At 46.5% G+C, this 26,068-nt stretch overlaps 1 protein-coding gene across 5 annotated transcripts; it reads right to left on the bottom strand.

The window, feature by feature from the left end:
- On the bottom strand, positions 1 to 25,666 carry kis (chromodomain helicase DNA binding protein kismet). 5 transcript variants are annotated; one of them, XM_019843882.2, is made up of 20 exons: positions 25,303 to 25,666; positions 14,449 to 17,653; positions 13,976 to 14,305; positions 13,493 to 13,887; positions 13,045 to 13,401; positions 12,624 to 12,915; positions 12,008 to 12,544; positions 11,646 to 11,870; positions 11,202 to 11,518; positions 8,950 to 11,106; positions 8,770 to 8,859; positions 7,729 to 7,920; positions 6,526 to 6,952; positions 6,122 to 6,407; positions 4,715 to 5,973; positions 4,222 to 4,465; positions 3,830 to 4,109; positions 3,528 to 3,690; positions 2,691 to 3,419; positions 1 to 2,487 (listed from the first exon to the last, which is right to left on the bottom strand). In XM_019843882.2, the coding sequence occupies exons 2-20, from the start codon at positions 17,545 to 17,547 to the stop codon at positions 478 to 480; spliced, it is 13,389 nt and encodes a 4,462-aa protein (XP_019699441.2). In that variant the 5' UTR covers positions 17,548 to 17,653; positions 25,303 to 25,666; the 3' UTR covers positions 1 to 477. The 5 variants fall into 5 exon arrangements, with proteins under 5 accessions (XP_019699441.2, XP_011148409.2, XP_025158342.1 ...); XM_011150107.3 differs by having other exon boundaries at positions 25,099 to 25,666; XM_025302557.1 differs by lacking the exon at positions 25,303 to 25,666 and adding an exon at positions 24,370 to 24,478.
- Positions 25,667 to 26,068: the final 402 nt, after the last annotated feature.

The following is a 26,068-nucleotide window of genomic DNA, read 5'->3' on the forward strand; positions in this document are numbered from 1 at the left end:
TATTGAGAAATTTCTTTATTTTTTTGCAACGTTCGGTAAATACATTCAAACACTCCATCGTCGAATGAATAATACGCAGTACATCTCCCGTAAGATAAAGGAGTTCCGTTTATCTCTTCACGTATACACACGTGAAACATCACATTCACTACCAAGTACCGAAGAGGAACCACGGGAGCAGTGTGATGCCACCAATGTCTGTTTTCTCTTTCACTTGTGCTCCGTCGACGATCAGTTCAGAAATTAACATACACACTTCTTATGGCTTCCGTTTTCGGTTTTAGCGCCAACGGCGAACAAGGAATTATCTTACATCCAGATCTTCGTTGTGCGAGCAATGTCGAATCAGTGAAATAGAAAAAATCGTGGACAGCAACGCTGCTGCAGCGTCGGGATCTCTTCCCCCGCCCAGCTCCTTCGTCGAACAGATTATCGCCGTTTTGCCACGGTGGTTCGACGAACCCTCATGGCCACAACTCACTCACTGGCCGTGTGTCCCTCTTGTTGCTGCTGCTGTTGCTCCGAAGAAGCAGAGTGCATCTCACCCTCCATACGTGCTTGTCGCTCAGCGGCTGCTCGTGCTTGTCTACCGGCACTAGACCGTAGATTCTTGCGTTCAGGAGGAGGCTCCACGTTCATCCGCTTGCCGCTACGGGCCTTCTTCCCCTTGGTACCACCTTTACTGTCCTCCTCCACCTCCGACGACGTGGCAGCGGCAGTTTTATTGCCATCGGCCTTCGCAGCCGCTACAATGGAACATTGAGCGGACGGTGACGTGGTGTTCGCAACGACTGGCGTCGACGACGACGAGGACGATCCTGCCGCTGTTGTCGTCACCATAGCCTCGTTAGCCTCCTTTTTGCTCGTGCTCGTTGGCGTCTCCATGGGCGAAGTAATATTGCTAATATCCTCCTGCGAGGGATGCGTCGTGGTTTTCGCTGGTGTCGTCGGCAACGATCTCGTTACGGGTTCTATATCTATCGTCGGTGTGTCGTTATTCGCCGTGGACTTTGCGTTCATGTCCGCAGCTTCGCTGCGCGTCTTCTTCGTAACGGGTTCTAGAGTCACCTCGAGTGGTAGCGGTGTCGATTGCTGTTGCGGCTGTTCGGAGACTTGATTAACGTCCGTATTGGCGCGGTTCCTTTTATCATTTATTCGCGATGGCATGTCATCGAGGTTTCGCGTCACCAGCTCGGCACTGGTCCTGCTCAAATGTTCGAGCGCCTCCTTCATCTCCTGCTCCTTGCTTTTACGTTCCATCTTTTTCTCAGACAGATCCGTTATCATCAGATCGGCTTGCTCCATAATCGCAGTTTCTCTTTTTTCATGTTGTTGCTGCTGCTGCTGCTGCTGTTGCTGCTGCTGCTGCTGATCGATACGACGTCGATCTTCACAGTGCAACGCCGCCAGATCCGTGTACTGTTGCAGAGCGATGGCTGGATCTACTGAATACCTAGATGATTTTTTTTCAGGCTCCTTTCGCTTCGTCGACGAGGAAGAGGAAGACGACGACGAGGAAGCGTCCGGCATGGTTTCTCGCTGCCTCGAGCTACTTGTCGATGAGGCGGGTTTGCGCACCGCGGAAGCAGTCGCGGAAGAAGTCGGTGGGTTTAAGAGACCGCATTGCGCGAGGCTCTCGTAGGCCGACGAAACACTACCGGGTTGCATAGAGAATGGATTCAGACCACCTAGGCCCAGCGGCGTATACAGGAGACCGGGATTCGGGAAAAAGAATGGGAAAGGTGTAGTGGTTGGTAGACCCGATGAGGAGCCGGATGAAGTCGACGGCACCGATGATTTGCCACTCGTGCTCGGTTGATCCAGCTTGCTGCTGCGTGACTTGCTACCGCCACTGTTGCCCATGCCAGACGAACCAGCTCCACCACTCTTGCCACCACTGCCTCCGCCGCCAGATGAACTAACAGATGGATTGCTCGCATCCGCGCCTGCACCACTAGTCGATGCCGCAGCCGCAGTTGCGCTTAACGCCGCTTCCATGCCTGCCAACGACGGTAAACCGAGACCGGCCAGATTGGCGAAGAGCGAATTCGTCAGACTCATGTTACTGAGATTGCCCAAATTGCCGAGGCCACTCAACGCGCCGAGATTCGGCAGGCCGCCGAAAGGCATCAACAATGGATTGTTCTTCGGGTCGAAGTTGCCGAGCGACAGACCTGACAGTAACGAGTTGTTGAGATTGCCTAATGACGGGAAGTTTAAACCTGACGCCATCGACGTGGCCGCTAAATTAGCGGGATTTGCCGACTGCTGAGCACTCGTAGGACTCGGCATCATAGGTGGTCTGCCAGGACTCTTGCCCTTGTTCACGCCACCACGGTCGCTGCCCGGTAATCTCTTCTGCAAATCATGCGGTAGATTACCACGCTCCTTCACCAATTCTGCCCACTTGGGATCTACGTCGAACATCGGGTTCTCGATAAGCCATTGGCCAAGCCGCTTCAATTGGGGTGCTTTGCTACCGGTTACCTGAAAGGAGCAGAGGATCTTCACACAGAGTCGATAATCGCGCTTAAAATCCGCAAGATAGCAGATAGTACTCGACACAATATAACTTTATTTTGCAAAAGTAAACATAAACGATTCTTCTTGTTCCTTCCCCTTTTTGTATTTCTTTTTCTAAACCACTATAGCGCCGGACTAAAGAATTAATAAGAGTCATACTGACGTACCTTCTTGCCCGTTAATCGATTAATAACTGCAACGTTCTCTTCACCAGTGAGCTTCTTCCAATCCAGTAAAGATGGATCAACGCGTGGTCTACGTCGTCTGGGCGCACTCAGATATTCCGCACTCAACTGTTCCGCCGACATAGCTGTTTGATCCGCTAGCCACTTGTTTACTTTCGCTTCGTGCGAATAAGAACCGATTTTGGACGAATACTCGGCAACCTTACTGATATCGGCAATCAACGAATCGTAACTCTTTCTGTGACTGCTCGAAGAAGATGGATGTGCCGAGTTGAAGGCTTGCTGCTGCTGCTGCTGCTGTTGATGTTGTTGTTGTTGTTGTTGTTGTTGTTGTTGTTGTTGCTGCTGTTGTTGCTGTTGTTGTTTCTTCAGCTCTCGAGTCTGTTCCGCCTGTGCTAGTAGAGCGGAGAAGCTGTCCTTGTGTGAATGTAATGACGGCGGCGGCAAAACAGGGTTGTTGGAACTCGACGCACGTGATGATGGAATAGACGTAACGGTGATGGAGAATGGCTTCTGGGTACTCGTGGGAGGATTGGGAAGCCCGATTGGCGCTGATGTCGGAGTCACAGTCACGTTAGGCGTGATCGTATTTTTCTTACTATGTTCAGGATAATGGCTACTTTGTTGCTCCTTCGCGGCGCTCAGCCCTAATACTATTTCGTCCAACTTCCTGCGTTTCTTCTCTTTTCCGATCACCGGTTCTTCCGTTGGCTGATAGAAGTAAATTGATGATAAAAGTAAATACAAGGAAGATCGATATTTAGATTATATAAAATGTAATATTGAAAAGAGAAAGGGTAAGCCACAAAGATCACTCACACAAGATTTCCTTTTCATGAGCTTGTCCAGCATACTGTCCAGTTTCCCTTTGTTGCTACTAACTTGCTTATTCTTATTCGGCATAGAGAAGTCTTGTACTTCATTCATAATGTCTTTATTTATGTCTTTTATAATGTTACTGTCAGAACTTGACTTTGGATACCTGAAAGATGAATACAGTCATTGAATCACTTGAAGACATTCACAATATGATATATTTGACACATACATTGTATAACACATTGTACAAGCTATTATATTTACATTACATATTACTTGCAATATTTCACCAATTGTCTTACCCAGCAGACAGATCGATGGGCGTCAAAGTACTCGATGTGCCAGGTATGACGGTCGTTTTTCCCGGAACGGTATACTTCAAATCGAAAGGTATACTCGGTGTTCGTGTCGGTTGGTGCGCCGGAGGTGGCTGGACTACCGGTGTGGAACGTCGCGATTCTTCCGACTGAGATTCGTCGTTAATCTCCCACGTGGTTGAGCCAGAAAGTACGACTGGTTTGCTGAGAGGCGCGGGTGACGGCGTGCTCAAGTGGCTGCTATTAAGGAGCGCGTGAAGCTTGGCTGTAATAATGAGATACATAATGTTATCACTAATAGTGACACGTGTAATTAATAACAATTGAATATTATAATTATACTACAACCGATTGCCTGGCGGCAAATTAATAATTACCTCGTTCGGTTTCCACGTCAATGGCGATGTGTCTTTTGCGTTTCTTTGACGCGGAGATATTGTTTCCACTCGACATAGATCTGGACACTCCATGATCCGTGGTGATCGTTATCACCTCTGAGCATTCCTTCTCACTCGGAGTGACTTCCAATTCCTCACCGGCGCTGAAGTTTACCGACACGGGCCATTCCTTATGCTCGATTGCGTGCACGATGTGCATTAAACGAGCCTCGATCGCGTGTTCCTGAAAAATGAAAACGACAAAACTACTATGATAAAAGTACGAGAAGACCCGGTGCATGTAATTACGTAAGTCAAATATTTACATTGTGCTACACGCTTCATGACTGCGAGACTTCCTTAAGAGTTAATTCTTTCGCTAACATCGAGATAGATAAGTTTTCAAAAAATGTCAGATAATTTCTTGTTCACAGATCATGAAGTCTGTGAAATTGTCATAAACTAGACACGAAAAGAAGAGAAGCTAACTTACCTTCGGCCACTTTATCGATGTGCTGCCGCAACCGTGTGCCAAAAGTTGCACTACCGTAGGTTCGTTGATGTAATCCATCGTCTTGTCTCGCAAAACGAATGTGTCGATTTGTGGCAATCGCGACAATGGTTGTATCACTTCCAGATCCGGAAACATCGCCTTCAGTTCCGCGGCTTGGACACTACACTTATCCTCGATCTGGCACACCTTTGTCTTTTCTTTGGCAACGTCCGTGCTCTTAACTTCTCGTGTCTCAGCGTCTTCCTTAGCGGGTGTACTATCCGTTTTTGCGTTCTTGTTATCGTCCTCAGCAGCTGACTCGACAGTCTCGGCATTCTTCTCGACATTTTCTTTCTCTTTAGCGTCCGTATCATTCTTATTCTCGGTTGTTTCCGTTATCGGGTCTTGTGCCTGCGATTCCGCCTCTGATTTCTCGACGGAATCAGCTTCCTGCTTGGCTTCCTTCTCTTGAGTCTTCTCTTCCATATCCACTTCTGCAACAGCAGAACTCTCCGTGTTTTCCGGGTTAGCTTCCTTCGCAGGTTTCTCATCGGTCGACTTATTAGTGCCGGTCTGATTGGCTTTGCTGCTCTCGCATTTAACTGGCTCTATCGCTAATTCGTTCTTCTCCTCACTCTTCACACTGACGTTTTCTACGTCCGACGTCGCACTGCTGCTTTTCGTGACAGTGGTGATCGTCAACGAATTACCAATAGATTTCTCCTCGGGTTTAGCCTCCGCTTTCACGATAGTCAACTCCACTTGACTTTTCTCCGACTCGCTATTCTCGGACTTCTTATCAGCGGCACTTTGATCTTTATCTTTCTTCGCACCAACTTTTTCTATCTTCAGAGTCCCTTCGCCTTTCTCCAATTTGACGAGTATCTCGTCCTTATCGAATTTCAGGATATCTTCTCTGCTCTCGATCTTTATAGCTTTTTCGCACTTGTCCATTGTTTTTGGAGTCTGCGTGCCCGCGTATATACCTCTTGTAAGTAATTTGTGGAATGAAAAGTCCGGATCGTTCAATATAGTTATGTCGGTACGTCCAAGACCGTGCTTCGCAGCTCCCAGTAGCAGTTCTTTGTCGTGTTTCCCCAGCTGCCACCAATCCGGGGTGTCTCCGGACGGCTGACACAGCGACAGTCGTTCCTCCAGATGCGGATGCGACAGGATCTCCTCTCGAATCTTGCTCAAGAGGTCGACACGATCGAGTATTTGTCTCGCTTTAGCCGGACTCAGTTGATCGACAGGGACATCTGTAAAAACTGTAATATTAACCAAGTGCGACGTAACACGCAGCTTACATGAAGCAACATGTCGATACATTCAATCACACTGGAAATACAATTGAATAAAATATGATAAGACATCATTCATGCTTCGCTCATGCTGAAATGCACGTACCTTCATCTTCGTTCATCTTCGCGTTGCAGACTTTCTTGCACATTGCTCTGAACGACATGTAATAATCCGTAAGATCGTTGTCCGTCTTCTTGTCGAATCTGGCGATGCTCTTGAACTTGGTCCAATCGTACTGGGCCTTTTTCCTATCGTAATTGACGCCGTATGTAGACACCACCCGCAGGAACTCACTTTCCTCGCGTCGTGTCCACTTTGCTTTCTGCTCCTCGATACGTGTGCGTTCTCGTTCCTTCACCATGGCCTCCATTTTCTCTCTTCTCTCCATTTTCTGTAGACAAATTTTCTGACATCAATAGCGAGTAATACAAGGTATTCTTCTTCTACTGTAATGTGATATATTATTAAAAGGAACGATACGCGAGATAAATATTGATGATTATACCGACCAGAAGGTACATCGCCAATTGTTGCAGATCCCATCCTTGCATGTTCAGAGGCGGCTCGTGTATCGTGCCGGTATGATTGATGGGAGTGGTCTCACTTTCCACACCCATCTTGCCGGTTTTCGAGATGACTTTAATGTCTTCTTTCTTGCTGACGCTTCGTTGGTAGGAAGATATCACGCGGCGTAAACGCGTATTGAGATCCACCACGGACGGCCAGGTCTTCTCATCATCCGGAAGAAGACCGTCGTTCCCATCATGACTGCTGCTAGCTTCTGGTATCGGCGTATCCGCCTTGCTGGAGATGGCGGGAGAATCCGCTGGCGTTTCTCGGCTGAACTTATCAGAATCCTTTGAATCTTTTGTCATACCGGCGGACTCGCCATCTTCCACGTCGTTCTCTAAGCTATTATCGTCCCGACTGCTGCTGCTGCAATTGCGGAAATAGGAAATACTGTATCGCTAATGACAATCATAAAGAAGTGACGAATATAATCTCGTATATTCTTTCCCAACGAGATAAACAAGACACTCCTTTTTTTACCGCGTAGGTAAATTCATTACTATTTCAAACGATATTTTCTGCGAACAACCCACGTTGCGCGATTTGAAGAGAACTAGAGAAGAAAAAGAAAAAAAAAAAAAAGTCGTATCCGTTCGTTTCATTTCTTGAGGTTTCGCAATGTCAATTATAAATAGCAAGACGGCGAAGTCAGGTGATCTATTTTAACGCGCGCACAAGCTTTTTCGCGTATGCGATAAAATATCCAACAGAGGAGCTTGAAGATGTATAAAAGAGTAATGCCGTGTTCCCAATGGATAGTCTGCGTTTAAAGTCTGGTTAAAAGTCCTTTCTCTTAATTCCTGCTGATATTTCGCGAAGATATCGAAAGACGTTATAGGTATAGCTAGTATGCATGTAAAATGAACATTATATACGCGCCATTATGCTGCTGAAAATAAAAGCTGTGACCGTATAAGCGTATATATAGAAAGCGATGCAAGCGGCGTATGTTAGGACAGTTAGCAGCGCATAAGGAGACGATATATAGAGAAATAGATAGGGAGAGAAATAGAGAGAGAGAGAGAGAGAGAGAGAAAAAGAGAGAAAAAGACAGAAAGAGAAGAGAAAGAGAGCGAGAGAGGGAAAAAAGAAATAAACAAATGACGTATAAAGAGAGAGAAAAAAAATACTAAGATACTCACTCGACACTCTTTCTCTGAGACTGGGAAGGGGGAGGACAGCTTGTAATGAAAGAAAGCGCGGGGTCAGTCCTCATCTGGTCGTAATTCTCATAGCCGTGTTTGTAGCAGCCAACTATTAAGGATTTATCTGCTGTCGAATCCCACCATTTCGCCGGTCGATCCGTCAATTGTGGAGGGTCTATCGGCAACGCACTGTAGGGCGGTTTCATTTACAAATTTGCCAATTTACTTGCGTGCCGATCAGTGTGTATTGATAATTTGAAAAAAATTTATAAAATCATTAGATCTCATTCAGGATCTCTCTTTCTCTCTTTTTCCGCGGCAATACGCGCAGTGTTACGGTGCGCTTGTTCTTTTTCACGGAAAATTTGACAAAGATACATCATCACCCGTGACACACAAAAACGTCCGGACTCTCGGATCTTAAAACCGTACGTTTCGTCTATCACTGTTTCTTTTTTTCTTTTGATTACAGTGCACTGCTTAACGACAAATCCCTACGCCTTACCACTCTCTCTTTCTCTCTCTCTCTCTCTCTCTCTCTCTCTCTCTCTCTCTCTCTCTCTCTCTCTCTCTCCTCTCTCTCTCTCTCTCTCTCTTTCTCTCTCTCTTTCTTCTCTCTCTGTTGCAGATTTGACCATCCTCGCGACCGTTTTACCCGCGTGCAAGTGTCTCGCTGCCCAATTCGTGAGCGCGCGACTATATATATATATGTGATACATCATACGTGTATGTGCGTGTATGAAAAAACAGGACATGGGAAAAACGATTTTATATTAGTAGCGTAGGGTAGCAAACGGATTTTTGCTAGTCGTTTTACAGAGCTACGTATAGATCAACGTGACTCGGCTCTATGAGCATTCCTCATACATGTACAGCTCCCAGGATCAACAAATACATCTTGCACATGCAACTATGAAAGCTCCGTGGTAAGCACATATGTGAGTATACACGAGTCCGTGATAGATGGTTTCGGGCGAAGAATGTAACGGAGGTTTATGGTACGAAGAAGCGTGAGAAGAAAAGCTACGCACTACTCACCTCACGTGAACGCCGTCGGAAATATGCTGCACCAGATCACCGATGATCTCATGTTTAATGTAATACAGCATCCGCACGCGCAACAGTACTCTACAAAAGGTAAATCCGTCAGTCGACTGTTCGAGGCCGATGAGAGATCGCTCAGGAGAATCCGATCATCTATATTTATCTCATACGTACTTATTAGCATGACGGCTCAGGTGTTTCCTGTAGTTGCTCTCGAGGAAGATGTCACCGTCGAACTTCTCGGCGTTACTCCAGTGATTCGGATCGCTCGGCCCCCCGTTGACGACCGATCCTCGAGTCTCCCTGCCTTCGCGCACGCGACCCTTTTTCTTCTGCCTGCTGTTCCTGCCGCCGGTGTTCATCGATATGTTTTTCACCTTCTCGCCGTTCTCCACGGGCGTGATGAGATCCCAGATGAAGCTACGGATCTTCTCGTCGCCGCGGTAATAACGTAGACAATACAGCAAGATAACGCGCGCGCAATCCTCAACATCGACCTCGCGCCAACCGCGTCTAAATTGACTGTGCTGCAGTATCTCCTCCCAACGGCCCCAGCCAAATGTCAGCAGTCCTCGCTCCACCTTGAAGCATTCGCTTCGCGCCCAGCTGCCGTACACCACCTCTCCTTCGCGCGGCACGTACTCGTCGTAGAACTTGCGCGTCTTCTTGTTGAACTTGTCACGACGCTTCTTACCTCTGCCGGACAAGCCGATGCCCGTGTCGTCATCGCTATTCTCGTCTGAACTGTCCAGTTCTGACATGTCAACCACAGACTCGTCGTGGCCGTAACGCTTGATCTGTGTCCTACGTCGGGGTTCGGATATCACTAGCTCGTCCTCCTCTTTCTTCTCCGTCGTGTCGATCTCCGCTTTCTTCGCCCATTTCTTCCAAAAGTCGGGATCGTCGATGTTGATGTCCGATCGATTCGAGGAGCACGCGAAACTCGCTTTAGAGAATGTCGAGCCTTTCTCCGCCTCGATAGTGATGACTTGCGTTCTTCGCTCGAGTATCTGCTCGATGTCCTCCTCGCAGAACTTGTCGCCGGCGTTGTCATCGTCCATGATAGCACCATATGCGCCTTTTTTCAGGAGATCCTCTATCTCCTTCTTCGTCAGCTGTTTGTTACTAGGATCTTTCCCACCTTGGCTAGTATTCATGGATTGTAGAATCGCTTTGTCGAGTCCCAACTTTAGAGAAGCTTTGTCGAACATTTCCCTCTCGTATGTGTTACGACAAAGCAAACGGTACACCTTGACCATCTTCTGCTGGCCGATTCGATGGCAACGAGCCTGCGCTTGCAAATCGTTCTGCGGATTCCAGTCGCTGTCGTAGATGATGACGGTATCGGCTGCAGTCAGATTGATACCTAGACCGCCTGCTTTCGTGCAGAGCAAGAAAACGAAGCGATCCGAGTCGGGTTTGCTGTAACGATCAATAGCAGCCTGTCGCAAATTACCACGGATCCGACCGTCGATTCTCTCGTATGGATATTTCTTATACAACAAATAATCCTCCAACAGATCCAAACACTTCACCATCTGGCTGAAGATTAAGACTCGGTGGCCACTGGCCTTCAGTTTCGGTAATAACTTGTCGATCAGTACCATCTTGCCAGAGCTGTTCACCAATGCGTGATAATACGCCTCGGAGTCCTCCTTCTCGCCGGTTTTATAGTCCAACTGGATTTGATCTTCAGCGCCGTTAAGCAAGAATGGATGAATGCAACATTTTCGCAATTCCATCATAGTGTTCATGAGATTCGGAATGTTAGCCGACGTAGTACCCTTCGCAAGAAAAGAGAAATTTCTCTCCAGTATACCGCGATAATACTTCTTTTGTATATTCGTCAATTCCACCTCGACGACAGTTTCCTCTTTCGGAGCTAACGATTTTTCCACATCTTCTTTCAGACGACGTAACATCATCGGTTTTAGGAGAAGTTGCAACTTGTGCACTTCGCCCTCACTGCTTAGATTACCAAATTCCTTAAGGAACGCCTCGCTACTCGAGAACTGCACCGGTTCGAGGAAGTTCAGCAAAGAGAACAGCTCATTGACATTATTTTGCAGCGGCGTACCCGACAGAAGTACTCTGTGCTCCAAGTTCAATTGCCTGAGACCTTCTAAGAGCTTGCAGTTTCGGTTTTTTAATCGATGAGCTTCATCTATGACACAGAGCCTCCAATTGTATCCGCGTAATTCGTTAAAGTCAGTTATAATAATCTCAAACGTTGTGATTAATACGTTAAATTTAACCAAATCTTTGATTTGCTGTCCTTTCTCGTTCTTGTAATAAACCTCGTACTCCTGAAGCATGGTGCGACTTGCCGCGCTGCAATTCAAACGCGTGCCAATGAGAGTTCGGTTAACGCTTACAGATACACATTACACGAGGCTACATCGATATATATATAGGTATGTACTTACGATCCGTGATACACTACAACATTCATGTCGGTCCAGCTTTCAAACTCCCGCTGCCAATTTGGAATGGTCGACAATGGAGCTATGATCAAGAACGGTCCACGAATTCCGTATTTATAAACCGCGTCCACAAACGTCAGAGATTGAATCGTCTTTCCTAAACCCATCTCATCGGCGAGAATGCAATTGTGTCCGTTATACCACGAGAATAATAGCCAGTTTAATCCCTCTAATTGATACGGTCTTAAACTATTATTGCTCTTGTAAATTGGCGATTCTTCTAATTTCACCCACGCTGCAGCATTAGGTTTCTTCTTCGGCTGAAAGAAAATTGCGAAGAATCGTATATTGTTTTAGATGGGCAATGTAGAAGTGAAATGAAACTACTGCAAATATGTGTGTAATTCTAAATATTATAAAATACAAGTATTAATATATATTTTTTACCTTCCACTGGTCCTTAGGTGGCACTTTATTAAATCTTGCAAATTGTGCTATTTTTTCAGGATCAACATCCTCCTCTAATTCCCAAGTAGAATCTTCATATTGAAGTGATCGCCACTTGACCAAATAATGCCGGACTGTTTCCCCGGTAGTCGGATCAGTATGAGTTGCTTCATCTAATACTCGATCGACTTCGACAAAGTCTGGATTGAAAGGATCATCCTCAGTCTGAAAAAAGAACGAAAAGCATAACAATATTTCTCATAGAATATATGGTATTCTAAATTCTTATTAATCTGCAAACTTTTATTATAACTGTTACATATTATATAAGTTTTTAAATAATAAACTTTTCTCTCAAGTACATTTTCAAAGATGTTCGTGTTCTGTTGTTGCTTCTGCTTGAATCTCTTCAATTTCGCTTGAATACGCTTATCTCCTTTGTATAGTTCCTCTTCTGTCCTCCATTCGCAATGCAGATACGAAAAATTCCGATATTTAACAAAATATTCTTCGACTTCGATCATTTGCGGCTTTACATCGACCACGGTAGTTGTCTCAGTTGATTTAGAATCCACAGGAGGTTCTTCCTGCTTTTTCGAATCCTCCTTTTTCACCTCATCGGTCTCATTCTTCTTCTCCTCTTCTTCTTCTTCCTCCTCTATTGCATTCTCAGCCTTTATTTCTTTCTCAGTCGTTTCGGATACTGCGCCTTCTTCTTCCTCTTTTACAGGATCCTCGGTCGCTGTATCCTTATCTTCAGCCGACTCTTCTTTGTCCGTGTCCTTTTCCGTGGGTGTTTCTGTTTTCGGTGTAACAGGTACCACTGGCTTAACTTCTCTCTTTCCCATTCGAGAGCACAAAATATGTTGCACAACCATAGAATCCTCATCGGTAGTATTCTACAAGATGAAAAACCAAAATTATCATTGTATTATAAACCAATCTTTAAAAAAATACGCCAATCTCAGAAGTGCATACAATATATACGAAGTTAGGTTTGTTCGGTCCGATCTCGCTACCCTCGTTCTCTTTTTTGGCAGTAGTAGGTTTCGAAGTGTTCGCACCCTCCACCTTCTTCGAAAGTTGAGCTTCTTGCATGGGAACGTCATCGTCTGAAAATCGTAACATCACATCGTCCACATACTTCTTGCGGTGAGTATTTCTCGCAGAACGTCGTTTGTTAACGTCGTCGCCAGCCTCCGGTGACGGCGGAGGAGTCGCTGCTAACTCTTCCCCATCAGAATCAGGCGCGATACGGCTCTTACGTTTCCTGCAAAAATATCGCAAATTACAAAGTTATATCTATGACGTTTCATTAAATCCTCAGTCATATATATATATACACACACATATATACATGCATGCGTTATAATTAAAAATACTGCCACACTTCACTTACTTAGAGCTTCTGGGAGATTTCCCTGAGGAAACTTTACCAGTATTCGATCGTTTTCTAGCTGCGGGTTTCTTTTTATTGGAAGTCGTATTTTCAGCAGGCGCAGTAGTTGCTTCCGAATTATCGTCTTTCTTTTCTTCTTCTGGGACATCTTCCGTCCCTGTTTTTTCTTTTCCCTCTTCCTTCACCTCAGTTAACAGAGGTTCATTAGTAGAAGAGTCTACCTGTTCCTGATCACCTTGAATGGACGGTTCACAGACTTTCGTCTCGGTGTCTTTAACAGCACTGGAGTCTGAAACAGCAGTTTCTTCGGTCTCACGTACGACTTCATCATCGGCGGATTCGGATGGATTAGTTTTTCTGTAAGAATAATAGCAATAGTATAATAGTAATAGCAATAATAATTTAAATGCAATGTTGTTTTATATCTTACTCTATATACCATACTCACTTCCTATTACGTTTCGTGGAATCCTTGTCCTTATTCCTCTTCCTCGCCACCTTCGGCGATTTAGGTTCTTTTGGCGGTTTTGGTTCTTTCTTGGGTTTCGGCTCTTTCGGCTCCTTCGGTTCCTTCGGTTTACGTGGCTTTCGGGGCGATCGTGATTTCCTACTCTTATTCCATTCCTCCTCCATATCTCCGGATGATGGTTTCATGTCTTCCGAATCCGCAACACTGTCCACGACGTTACTACTATCGCCCGGAGTAACTTTATTGTCTGACAAGGGTTGTTCAGGCTGCTGAGTGATGGTCGTAGGTGCGGACGCTTCTTTATCGGCTTTTTTCCGGCTTTTCTTAGCGCGCGGTGTACCCTTGCTGCGACCACGCCCGGTAGTACTGGAGACCTATTTCAAGTAACATAATATTTAATAAAAAATAAAAAAAAAATAAGTACACCTTTTTTCAAAGTCTAAGAAAAGCATATCCTCCAACCTGTGGACTATCGACTACAGCAGCTGTAAACATTGGCGTCTGCAGTATACACTGTGGGCCGCCATTACACTGGTCATTCGTCTCGTGTTGCTGCAGCGCCTGCAACTTTTCTTGCAAGGAAACTATTTTTTCCTGATTCTCCGGGGTAGGAGGCATGCAGAACAGTTCTTGCAGTTGCTGCTGCAACGCGGCTCTCTCCTGATGATGTGTAACTGGTGCGCAGGATGTGCCGAAACCACTCGCCGCAACCGGTGCTTGCGTCGGATTAGCCGGCATACTGTACATGTTTGGCATGGTATTACCAGTTACCATGTCGCCTCCGGGATGATACTGGAATCAAGACAACAACAAGAAAACATGTATCGTGTCACAAAAAATCGCTTGAAGTTCTGTTTTCAGTATTACAAGATGCGCGAATATATTAATGTAATCCTTCCGGACGTTCTGTGCGACTGCAAACATTTGAACAATACCTGATGTGGTGTTTGCGAATTTGGCACAGGAACAGCAGGTTGATGCGTTGGCAGTACCATACCGGCGGTTTGACTAACCGTAGGTATCTGTTGAGCGTTCAAATGCGTCGCCGGGACCGGTGCACTTGGATTCTGCATAGGAGGCACCGGATTTTGCATCGGCGGCACTTGTAACTGAGGAATTTGAGGAGGAATCATTGCGGCGTTTTGCGGCATCATGCCAACCTGCTGTGGCATATGAGACGATGTCTGCGGTGTTGTCGGTTGTGCCTGCTGCGTAACGCAAGCAGGACCTTGCTGAGCCGTCGGCTGTCCCAACTGAGGCTGTGCTTGCGCCAGTTGAGGCTGCGGCTGGCCCAATTGAGGCTGCGGTTGTCCTCCCAATTGAGGTTGCGGTTGTCCTCCCAATTGAGATTGTCCCAATTGCGGCTGCGGTTGTCCTAGATTAGGCTGCGGCGCTGGCGGGATCTGTTGAGGTTGCACTGCCTGAGTTTGACTCAGTACCGGTTGTTGAGCTTGCGGAATTTGTGGTTGCTGACTCGAGGCTATCTGTTGCATTTGTTGTTGTTGTTGTTGTTGTTGTTGTTGCTGCTGCTGTTGAGATATTGGCTGCTGCGGCTGCAGCTGCTGATTAATCTGAGAAGCAGACGGCGGCTGATCTATCTGTGATTGTTGCGGCGATTGCAAAGGCTGAGCTGGCGGTATCGTCGCCTGCGCTGGGACTATCTGCGACTGAGGCATATGAAGCTGCTGCACTGGCTGTTGCACCGCTTGTTGCACTGGTTGCTGCGGAGGACAATTAATAGGTTGTTGCTGTTGTTGCGTCTGCGATTGTCCCATAGCTGGTTGCGGAAGAGTCGAACTACTCAACGGTTGCTGATGCACAACACCGACTTCCATACTTTGCTCCTGAGGCTTCGTCTCGCACGTGTTCTGACTTTCGATATTTGGAACGGGATTCTGCATCGGTGTAGGAACCGCCTGCTGCTGCTGCTGCTGCTGCTGTTGCGGCTGCAACGGCGCAGCCACGTTTGTGCACTCTAAGTTTCCGCTTGTACTCGACGCTGGAAGTGACTGCACCGTTTCCACCTGAGGTATACTTGACGACGTGGGTGTATGATCCAAAGGTAAACTGTTTTGTGAGTTACTTTGCGCCGAGGTGTCCGCTTGTGGTGGTACAAGCGCGGCGTCCGACTGCTGACTCGGAGCGCTCTGATGCAAAGACTCGGTCTCCTGTTGCTTCGGGGTTTCAATCGGATTCTGCACCGTTGGGTTCTCCGTTGTTGTTGTCGTAATCGTCGTCGCTGCTGTCGTCGGGTCTCTCGTAGTCGTTGTGTTTGTCGTTGTCACCGTTTCCGCGACGCTGTGGACAGCCTCTGATCCGGTGACGGGAGGAAATATCGAAGGGGCGCTCTGTTCGGACGCTACAGGTGCCTGCTGCTGGGATTCCACCACACCACCACCACCTCCTCCTCCTCTATCCTCGCTGACACCAATGCTCGGCCTGATCTGGGATTGCTGCTGCTGTTGCTGTTGCGGTTGTGGCTGTTGCTGCTGCGGATGCGACCACTGAGGACCAGGCATCGGCACTCGGGGCCCGGTGACCGTTGGAGGCATAGGACTCTGCGCCGTCGACTGCGGCATCACATTCGGCGTTTGCGACATCGGCGGACGCGTCTGGAATTGATTGTATTGGTCCGTAGCTGAGGCAGGCACAGAGTTGGGCACGGCAACTCCCGGCATCACCATTTGCTCCAGAGCCTGTAGGGTGCTCTGCTGCGACGACGGATTTATCTGTATGGACGTGGGCGGGCAGGGCGATACAGACATCGCGTTCGATTGATTGCCCTGCTGATGAGGCAGCTGAACGTGCGGATGTGGTGACAATGTAGTGGATTTCGCGGGTGACATTATGGGTCTAGGTGACATCTGTTGTTGCACCGCTGGCGGACGCGGAGACATCTGCGGCCTCGGCGACATTTGCGGCGATAATTGCGGGAACGTAGCCCGATACTGTGGACTGGTGGCATGCTTGGTCGTGCCGAATTGCTGCGGAGGCGCCGAATGCTGCGGCTGATTGAACATCGACGTTGCATGATGAGGATACTGAGGGTCCATCGTCGGCTGTTGCTGCGCGTTCGGATGCTGAGCGTGCTGAGGATATTGTTGCGGGTGAGACGGATGCGGTTGATGAGTCGGATGCTGCGGGAGATGATGCGGCATCCGCTGAGGTGCTTGCTGAGTTTGCTGTTGCTGATGAATCGCGGATGGGAAACCAGGATAACCGGGAGATGCCTGATACATCGCCACTGAATTACCTTGCTGGTAATGCTGCTGTTGTCCGACCATGTGTTGGTAGACGCCACTAGTCGCGCCTGCTTGCATCGGCTGATGCAGCACACCCATGTTTCCTATCATTCCTTGTTGACTACTAAAATGCTGCTGCTGCTGTTGCTGCTGCATCTTTTGATTAATAACGCCAGCCTGATCCTGCTGATGAGAATACTGCGGTGGCATATGTTGCCTGTATGCGCCTGGCTGCGCACCCATCTGGTTGTAATGCCTCTGCATTTGAGGGTAAGCACTGCCATTACCTGGCCAACCTTGCTGGCTAGGATCTATGCTCATATTGGCTCTAGCCATTGAGTGCTGCTGCTCCATGGAGTACATATTGTCGTTATAGCTAGGATACTGACCACTACTACCCGGATGAGGTCCCCTATGCTGTGGTGCAATATTACGGGCCTGATTCTGAAAGGCACCCGGCACCATAGCACGCTGCGGCGTGCTGCTATCGAACGTTCCGAGATTTTGGTTAAACATACTGCGTTGCGACGGATTTTGCAACTGACTGGAACCACCAAATTCAGATCCGCCGAATGAAGTTAATTTTTGAAGTGGAGATTCTTGGGAAATATTGTATGATTGGTTAATGTAACTCCCTCCTCCTCCATTAGGGCCAGAATTCAAACCGTCCCTGGACACCGTTACGGAATTATTCGCAGGCGCAGGATCGAAATGATCATTCCCTCCGAGATCAGGAAGAGTGTCGAGCACCGAGCCACTGCCATCTTCACCAAACAGATCGTACGAGTCCATTGTCTACGCTAAAGGACTCTTCGCCTCCATTTCAGGCTTAAGAGAATACTGTACGATCTTTTCTATAGCCAGTAACGCGCCCATGGTAAATCCAAGCTTTTGCCCTCTGAAACAATCAGAAATTTACGATATAGACGCTCCGTCGAACTAAAAATGTCAGCGAGTAAATTTGCGATACAATAAAAATTGCTTACAATACTAGATACTTTTCGTTGAGGTGACATACGCCAAAGGGGAAAAGCTATACGCTTATGGTTTAATTGTTCATAATCGCAATAACTTCTCCCCCTCGGAATACATCTCAGTTTATAAAAAAATATTCCCCTGCCATATTTTTTCACATGTATACATATTTTATAATTGAGTTATTGTAATTCGTATAGATAGCAAAAAATGTTAAAAAAATTCTATGAAAAATAAAAAGCAATACAGAACGTTAACAATAAAGAAGTAGAAACTAAAAGCAAACTATATTTATATGATGATGTCTGGAAACTTATCTGTAGATAAGTTCTATAGATAAAAATAATTACAAAAATGAAGGACACAATTAACCTAACGAGTTAAGGCATCATAATTATTTTATGTCGTTTTTCATACAAAGCTATCTTACTTTGTTTGTTTTATCCTATTTTATAATATTTTTATAGTATAAACGATTGGTAAACTACATTAACGCACATTAAATAAGAATGATACATTAAGACGTATTAATAAAACTGTCTATATATTACAAAGTTAGGTATATTCTCTTACATTTTTAATTCTTGACGGACAAGTTATTCTAAAGAAAGTTACAAGTGAAAAATTTAGATTTCTGCGTGAAAAAAGTTAAGAAGAAAATATCATTTTCTGCGTAATTAAATTGATTCCCAAAATAAGTAGAATATAGTATGAAAAGACAATCTTTCAAAGACGAAGGTAAGATCTGATTGTCGTAAGGTATCGCCATGCCCAACTTTTCAAAATGACGACGGATTTTAGTGTAGAATGCTAACACAAATAACATAACTTTTTTTCAGGTACGACAGGCGAAAATCAACGCGGCATCGTCGATCGATACACAATGTCGAACCGAAGGAAGCGGACGAAGCTCGAGTCCGAAAAAAGAGAGAAAAGAACAAAACAAATAAAACCAAAAAATTGAAGCGACACACGAACTTGATACACACTGACAAATAAAGCGCGACGCACGACAGAGAACGGGAAAGAGGAAAGGCAGGGAGGGAGAGAGGGAGGAAAGAAGAGAGAGAGGGAGGGAGGGAGAGAGAGAAAAAGGAGAATGTCCTAGCGTAGGGATGGGACGAAGTTCAATATGTACTCATGAATCTCAGTCAATTCAATATCAAGGTATCGTTTCACTGAAATCGATAATAGTACTTTGAAAAATCGTGGATGCATTTCACATACTCGTAAAGAACCTAATACAATAAGATCATAACGAACGACAGTGACGCGAATGATACATCATCTGTAACATATCGAGATCTTTTGCGTGTACCTTGAAACGTAACGATATAATATAATCATAATTGTATGAAATATGCTCGAACCTTTCCACACTCATGTTTTGAAGGATTCTATCTATGAAAGATTCAAGTATAATACGGATGTTGATATTACTTGAAATGTACTCAATTCCATCCCTATTCTCCTGTCTCACGTAAAATGAACGAAAATACATTTACTCGTTGCAGGCGAGCGAGACAGCAAGTGCGAGTAAGTGAACGAACGAATGAACGGTCGAAACTGCACCGAACGAACGGCGGCGAGAAAAAAGGAAAAAGGAGGTACCGCTCTCTCTCTCTCTCTCTCTCTCTCTCTCTCTTTCTCTCTCTCTCCCTCTCCCTGCAGCGGTTCGCGACGCTCGACCGTATTTCATCGGTCGCGTCTTTACCGCCGTAAAGTGGAAGCCGCTGCGGCGGCCTGCTTGTCGTGGGGTTATGGCATACGCTGAAATCGACGGCAAGTCTCTCGCATGAGCGTCGTCTGATCATTCGCGTCGATGAGAGGAACGACGATGACAACGAACGGGTGAAAGAACGGGTGAAAGATGGAGTGAGAAAAAACGACAGGCCGACTACGACGGAAAGTACGCCATTATCGCGAGAAAGAGAGAGAGAGAGAGAGAGAGAGAGGAAAGTGCGACGCAGAGGGGAGAGAGAGAGAGAGAGAGAGAAAAAGAGAGAGATTTCCGTTCGGGGCCACCGCGAAAGAGAATTCGCTGTCGCGCGGCCACCACGACGCTCGATATTCCGACATCGGGTGGGTAGCGCGTCACTCCGCTTCATCGGCCGACCGATTCTGTCCGTGGAGCACTCTTTCCAGCGGTGGCACTTTCTTACGGCGCCCAGGCAAGCAGGCAGGCGGACGAGCAAGTAGGCAAGCAGGCAGGCAAGCAAGCAAGCAAGCAAAAGCAAGCAGGCAGGCAGGCAGATGGATGGATAGATGAAGAGACAGAGAGAGAGAGAGAGAGACAGACAGAGAGAGAGAGAGAGAGACAGAGAGAGAGAGAGAGAGAGAGCACCGTCGCTTCAGCTCTCGTCCGACAGGACGACAGTCGCGTTGCTCGCAGCTAAAGGACGCGCCGTTGCGTTTCCTCAGGAAAATCCTTGTTAGCGCGCGCGTTCATACTTTTCACTGGCGGCGACTTTGACGGCGGCACGAAAACCGCGGTCGAGATGCAAGCTAGTCCGTGTAGACTCGATCATTCTACGCGCGCATACACATACCACGCACGCACACATACACACACACACGCGCGCGCGTGCGCGCGCGCGCTCACATATTTCTATCTCTCTCGCAACGTCTTCTTTCTCCCTCTTCACACACCGTCGAGGACTATTCTTCTCTGTTCTTCGCTTACCCTGTCCTGTCCTGTCCTATCTCGTTCACGTCTACACGCAGGAGAGCCGTCACCACCACTGACACAAACGAGTACGCTCTTTCCGGAGTATCGCCGGTATGTTACGGCTGCCGAGAGAGTGAGCACTTCTCGCGTGCGCAGCCAGGGCACACGCGCGCGCGGCTGCGGCGACGGCGACCGCACACGCTCGCTCGACGCACCACCTGGCGGCGTGCGCATCTCCCGACCTCTCTCGCGCGAGCGCGTTGCTCCGTGCAGCTGTATGCGCGGCGTGCGATCTCGTCGTACGTTCGTTCCTTCGTGCCGGCCGCTGTGCCGTGTGCACGTGTGTGCGTGTTATGTAGTAAGCGGCCGAGCGCTTTCGGAAGGTGTGCGGCGGCCGCAGGAACGTACTATTCGCTTCTGAGATCCTCTGCTCTGTTTATCTGCGTTTTCCGTACTACCTCATGTGAGCTTCTATTTTCTCTCCTCGTCGTACACCTCAAACGCGTGCTTTCTTCACCACGACGACGACCACCACCACCACCACCTTCTTCTCCTCCTCCTCCTCCTCCTCCTCCTCCTCCTCTTCCTTATCCCCGTGATGGCAACGCCAAGGAAAAAATGTTAAATGCTTTCATTGTACAAAGGGTACGTGCGTGTTTTTAATTTTGCAGAAAATGTAACGTAACTGCGAGTGAAGAGAACAGAGACCAGTGAACGAGTATTCGTTCCGCCAGCTTTACCTGCGCTTCTTTCTCACAGACATTGCATTTTAAGTGAGATCAATGTGCGTACGCTCCTCAGGCAATAAGAAAAAAAATGTGTTAACTCCAAGTGTACCGTTCGTTGGGCCGCATCGTTTAAATATCGGAGAGCATGATTAAAATGTAGTCGCTTCTATGAAATTTATGTAACCAATCAAGCGTTTCCAGTGTGTCGGATAGGCAGACTCGGCGATAGAGTGGAACTGAAGCTGAAAGGTCTATTACAGAAGACCCGAAATTCCGAATTCAGAACAGGTAAAAGGACTAAAGGGACAATTTATAGAAGTTGCGAGAGAAAAGATCCAAAGTACGAAGAGAGTACGGTTAAAAGAGAGTACGGACAAACTATTGTTCGTTGTTGACATCATCGTCGTTCACATTATTCACGCTCTTTTATACTTCTTTTTGGCAGAATTCCGAAACGATATAGGCATGTACAAATTCCAGATGTTGCAAGGTAATGGGAGAGGAAAGCGCGTTGGAAAATTGTACATTCGTTTTTTGCTTTTTCTTGTTCAAATTTCCTTTCGGCTTTTGTCATTCCCTCCTCTATCCCCTATCTACTCTTCATCCGATTGTACATGTTGTTGCACTTAGAATGCAAGAAGTGACATATTACGCACGCTGTCGTTATAGTAACTTGTAATGTGTAACTTTGGACGTATGTCCCATTCAGTTGCAATGTATCAGGCCATATTATTTAAATATTAATGCGTCTTAATAAAGTCGAGGATCAAGAATCCAAAACTATATGTATAAATATACTTAGAACGAGTATAATTGTGTGCATGTGCAAAAATCTACAAATTGCAAAAAGGAGAAGACTGATTGAATTAAAATTGCATAATCTGTTACTTATCTCTCAACTTTACATTTCATTTTGCGCATATATGCATCTTAAACGCTTGGAACGCATTAGAACACGCTAGGCCATGTCACACGAATATTTAGATATAAAGCGCTTCCGACATGAAAATGACTAAACCGGAATTGAATGTAAATAATGATTGCGCGCGATCGTACGCAACGTAACACGGGACTAATGACTAATAAAAGAATAAGCTCACTGTTCCTTTTTCGTAGTTTTGTTATCGTTCACGCCGAAGATGCTGATAGCATAAACGCGAGCGCGATGAACACCGACGAATCTGATAATAAAAATTCGTTTAACAAATGCGAAACTGCATGCGAAGAAGCATCATATTTTTCATCGCAATTTGGAGAAACGATCGTCCCGAAAATCGTTTTTGTTGTATAGTTCCTCATTTCTAGCAGGACCGTTAACTCCTAAGAAACTTCGGTTAAGTAAATTTCATCCTACTGCCTGTTGCAGATAAGATTGTAAATTAAACAATTACTTCGAAAGACTAAGTGAAACATATTGGAGTCAAATTGTAACGTCGACTCGATCCCTGACTATTTACCATTCCTAGGCTATTTACGTTATCTACCGTATCTGACTGTTTCTATGTTTACTTTTTTTTTTTTTTCGTAACACGTTACACACCAAACAATGTTCCGCTCAGAGTGTCGATTATTGCAATAAAAAAGAAAAAAGAGCAAAAGAAATATGGTAATCGAAACGTGGCATAATAAATATGATGACATTAACAAGACGATAAAAAAGAATTTGTGATTGTTATAAGGCTCCTATTGATGTACGTATGAAATTCTAATTACGGTAATACGTCGCTCGTCGGCGATGTAAGGAAAAATGGAGCAAGGCTCGCGAAGTGCTCAAACTCTCTTTACGATGGACAAATTTACGGGCGAGCGTGTCGCGCGTATAGTATGTGTACGTGTCAATGTATGTGCACGGAGTCGTGCGAATTTAGTGAAAGGATAGGCAATAACGGTGCGAGAGAGAGAGAGAGAGAGAGAGAGAGAGAGAGAGAGAGAGAAAGAGGGAGAGGGAGAGACAGACACGGCGAGGAGAACAACGTTACGGACGAATCACACTGGCAACGCATCGAGTATTCAATATCGCGGTAAAGGCGCACCGCGCAATTGGTAGCGACAAGACAGGAGTCGAAATTACACCAGAAAGAGGACCAATCAGATTTTAGCTTATAAAGTCCGATAGCTGTCGTAGGATATTCGATTAACCAATCGTATTCCGCAGGTATCGATTCGAATACATCTTTCGATACCACGGCTCAAATGGCAGCCGAATACGACGAGTGCGAAAGAATCATACGACGACCGAAATTATGCACGGCTGTCGTCCTGATGCGCTCAAACCGGAGAACTGTCAGGAGACCCAGCGGAGAGCGTGTCCTTCGTTATTTCAAGGCTAACGAACTTTCGTGTGAAACGAGCAATTCCCTCGTCACGCTTGATCGCGGTTCTTTAAGATTTTTTCCCTAATGAAAGCTGCACCTCGTTTGAAACGATCGTTACATTCGTCCGCGGAGTGGAGATTCCAATTTTTCGTGCGCGTAACTAAAAGTTTCACACGGCATTATTCCCGCGAGATAATCTCGCTCGTGAAGTCTTATTTGAAAAAGTTTCTGGAAAAAAAAAAAAAAAGAAAAACTCGAGATACTCGAAACGCGCTCGTAGAAAATCATGCGACCGTGTTTTTGCGGAGATACGTACACGTACAATGTGCAAATGCTATGCAATTATACTTAAGCGATCTTCTGCTGTATCATCAACCATCTTGCACGATTGTTTCGAGAAAGATACACACACGTAATGTTACACTGATCCTGAGTCTGTATCACACTGTGTATACACAACGTAACAATCGCGCAGGCAGGCACCGCAAAATGCACACACGGTCGAAATCGACGAAAGAGGAGTCGCGATTGACAAGATTCGCGCAACCGATATGAGTTAGCGGGAAACAATAAGCCATGCAGAAGACTGGTCGTGCTGGATGACCCGTATACTAGACAAAAGAAACAAATCGCGTCACGCCGATCGTCCGCCGAGAGATATCTCTCGGAAGGTCCCTGTTCCCCTCGGTTACGCTGTTACTTTGCACTTGGCGTACTCTCGAAATTTTCACTGAACGCACATATTTCGGAAGAGACGAGAGACAGGTCGCAAGAAAGAGCCCGAGGAAGCACGACCTAGAGGAACATCGGCATCCCGACAGACGCGATCGTCGGCGCGCGTACATATCACACAGACACTCGCAGACACGGGCAGGTGAGTGTCGTCCGGCGATTTATTTTCGATAATGATCGATGAGGTGAGACTTACAGTTATGCACGAACGGCGATTCCATCGTTACCAAAGTGCCATCTAAAGGAAACAATAAAAAAAGAAATATCCCACGGACACGTAGACACACACGAACACACGGAGTAATATAACGAACGAGAGAGGGAGGGAGAGACTACCATACGAATGTTCGCTCAATCGTTATCTCGGTGTCCATTTTGTTTGGTTAATTACTGAAGAGGCGTCGGTGGTGCTGGTGCTGGTGCTGGTGCTGGTGGTGCTGGTGCTGGTGCTGCTGCTGCTGCTGCTGCTACCGCCGCCGCCGCTGCCGTGGGTTACGTTGACACAACACGACGGCCCTTCGATAGTCGTCGTTCTATTGCTACCTTCGTGCAACGAGAGATATCGAGAAACAGCCACGCACTCCCACATACACACACACATACATACCTACACGTACAGAATGAGAAAGAGAGAGATGAAGGGAGGGGGAAGAGAAGGGAGGAGAGGGGAGGGAGGGAGGGAAAGAGAGAGAGAGAGAGAGAGAGAGAGAGAGAGAGAGAGAGAGAGCGAGAGAGAGAGAGAGAGAGAGAGAGAGAGAGAGAGAGAGAGAGAGAGAGAGAGAGAGAGAGAGAGAGAGAGAGGACAAGGGAGACACTTAAGAGAGCGAAATGCAACATCGAACGCGGGCACGGTCGAAAATCCGCGCGCGACGCGATATTAAAGAGACAAAAAAAGGAGAAGGAAAAACCGTAAAACGAGACTCACGAGACACTTGCTTCCTTCGCGGCGATTGTGACGGCACACATTTCCGTGTACGTTTCACATTGCCCCGTCGTAACGACCGTCCATCCGATAGTATGTAGTTGACCGACGACGGTAACCTAATTCCATGGAGAAACTACGACTCGCGTACGTATTGCGTCCGTTTTTCCGATCCGCGGGATCCTCGAGTGCTTTCGTAAAACGTACTCGAACGTATCGTTGTCGCGACGACGCCACACCGGACATGCACTCTTCCTCCTCTTCTGCTATTACTGCTGCTGCTGCTGCTGCTGCTGCTCTTGCTGTTGAAGCTGCTGCTCCTGCTGCCACTACTGCTGCTCTCTGGTCTCTTTCACACTGCTTCCTCACGTCCGTCCGTCTATTCGTCCGTACATCGACGACACACGCACACGATGGTCGCCGCTGCGACGCCAGTGTCGCGCTCCTTCGAAAAATGGCGTGAAAATTATGTACGGTACTCGCCGACCCTTTCGCCGGACGCCTACAACCGCTCGTCGTTCATAAGCCTGTTCTTTTAAGCCGAGCACTTCCGGCACTTCCTTTCAATTTTTCTCGTTCCCACTCCTTTCTACAGGGTCTTGGATATATACCTGTCTTGTTTCAAGTAGTGTAAGAGGTGCAACGTGGTGCAATTGAAAGGAACATACTTGTCAGTCTGTACGGACTAATCAGAATTAGTCTCTGCTCAAAATTGTGTACGACAATGGTCGGAGAGAGCGCACCTAGTATATGTTCCCAAAACTAGGCGGATTCGAACGAATCTAATGAAAAAGGAAATTAAAAACTCTATATTCGATAAAATCAATTTTCAAATGTCAGAGATATTAGTAAAAGAGAATGTTATACTTTCAGAATATGAATTGGAGATAACGTATAAATCAAAGTGTACTATGATATCACATTCAGGAAAAAAAATCGTTAAAGACTAGTAAAATTTTATAATAGATTTATA

The sequence above is a fragment of the Harpegnathos saltator genome, unplaced genomic scaffold (genome assembly GCF_003227715.2).
Source record: "Harpegnathos saltator strain DR-91 unplaced genomic scaffold, Hsal_v8.6 scaffold498, whole genome shotgun sequence".
Taxonomy (NCBI): domain Eukaryota; kingdom Metazoa; phylum Arthropoda; class Insecta; order Hymenoptera; family Formicidae; genus Harpegnathos; species Harpegnathos saltator.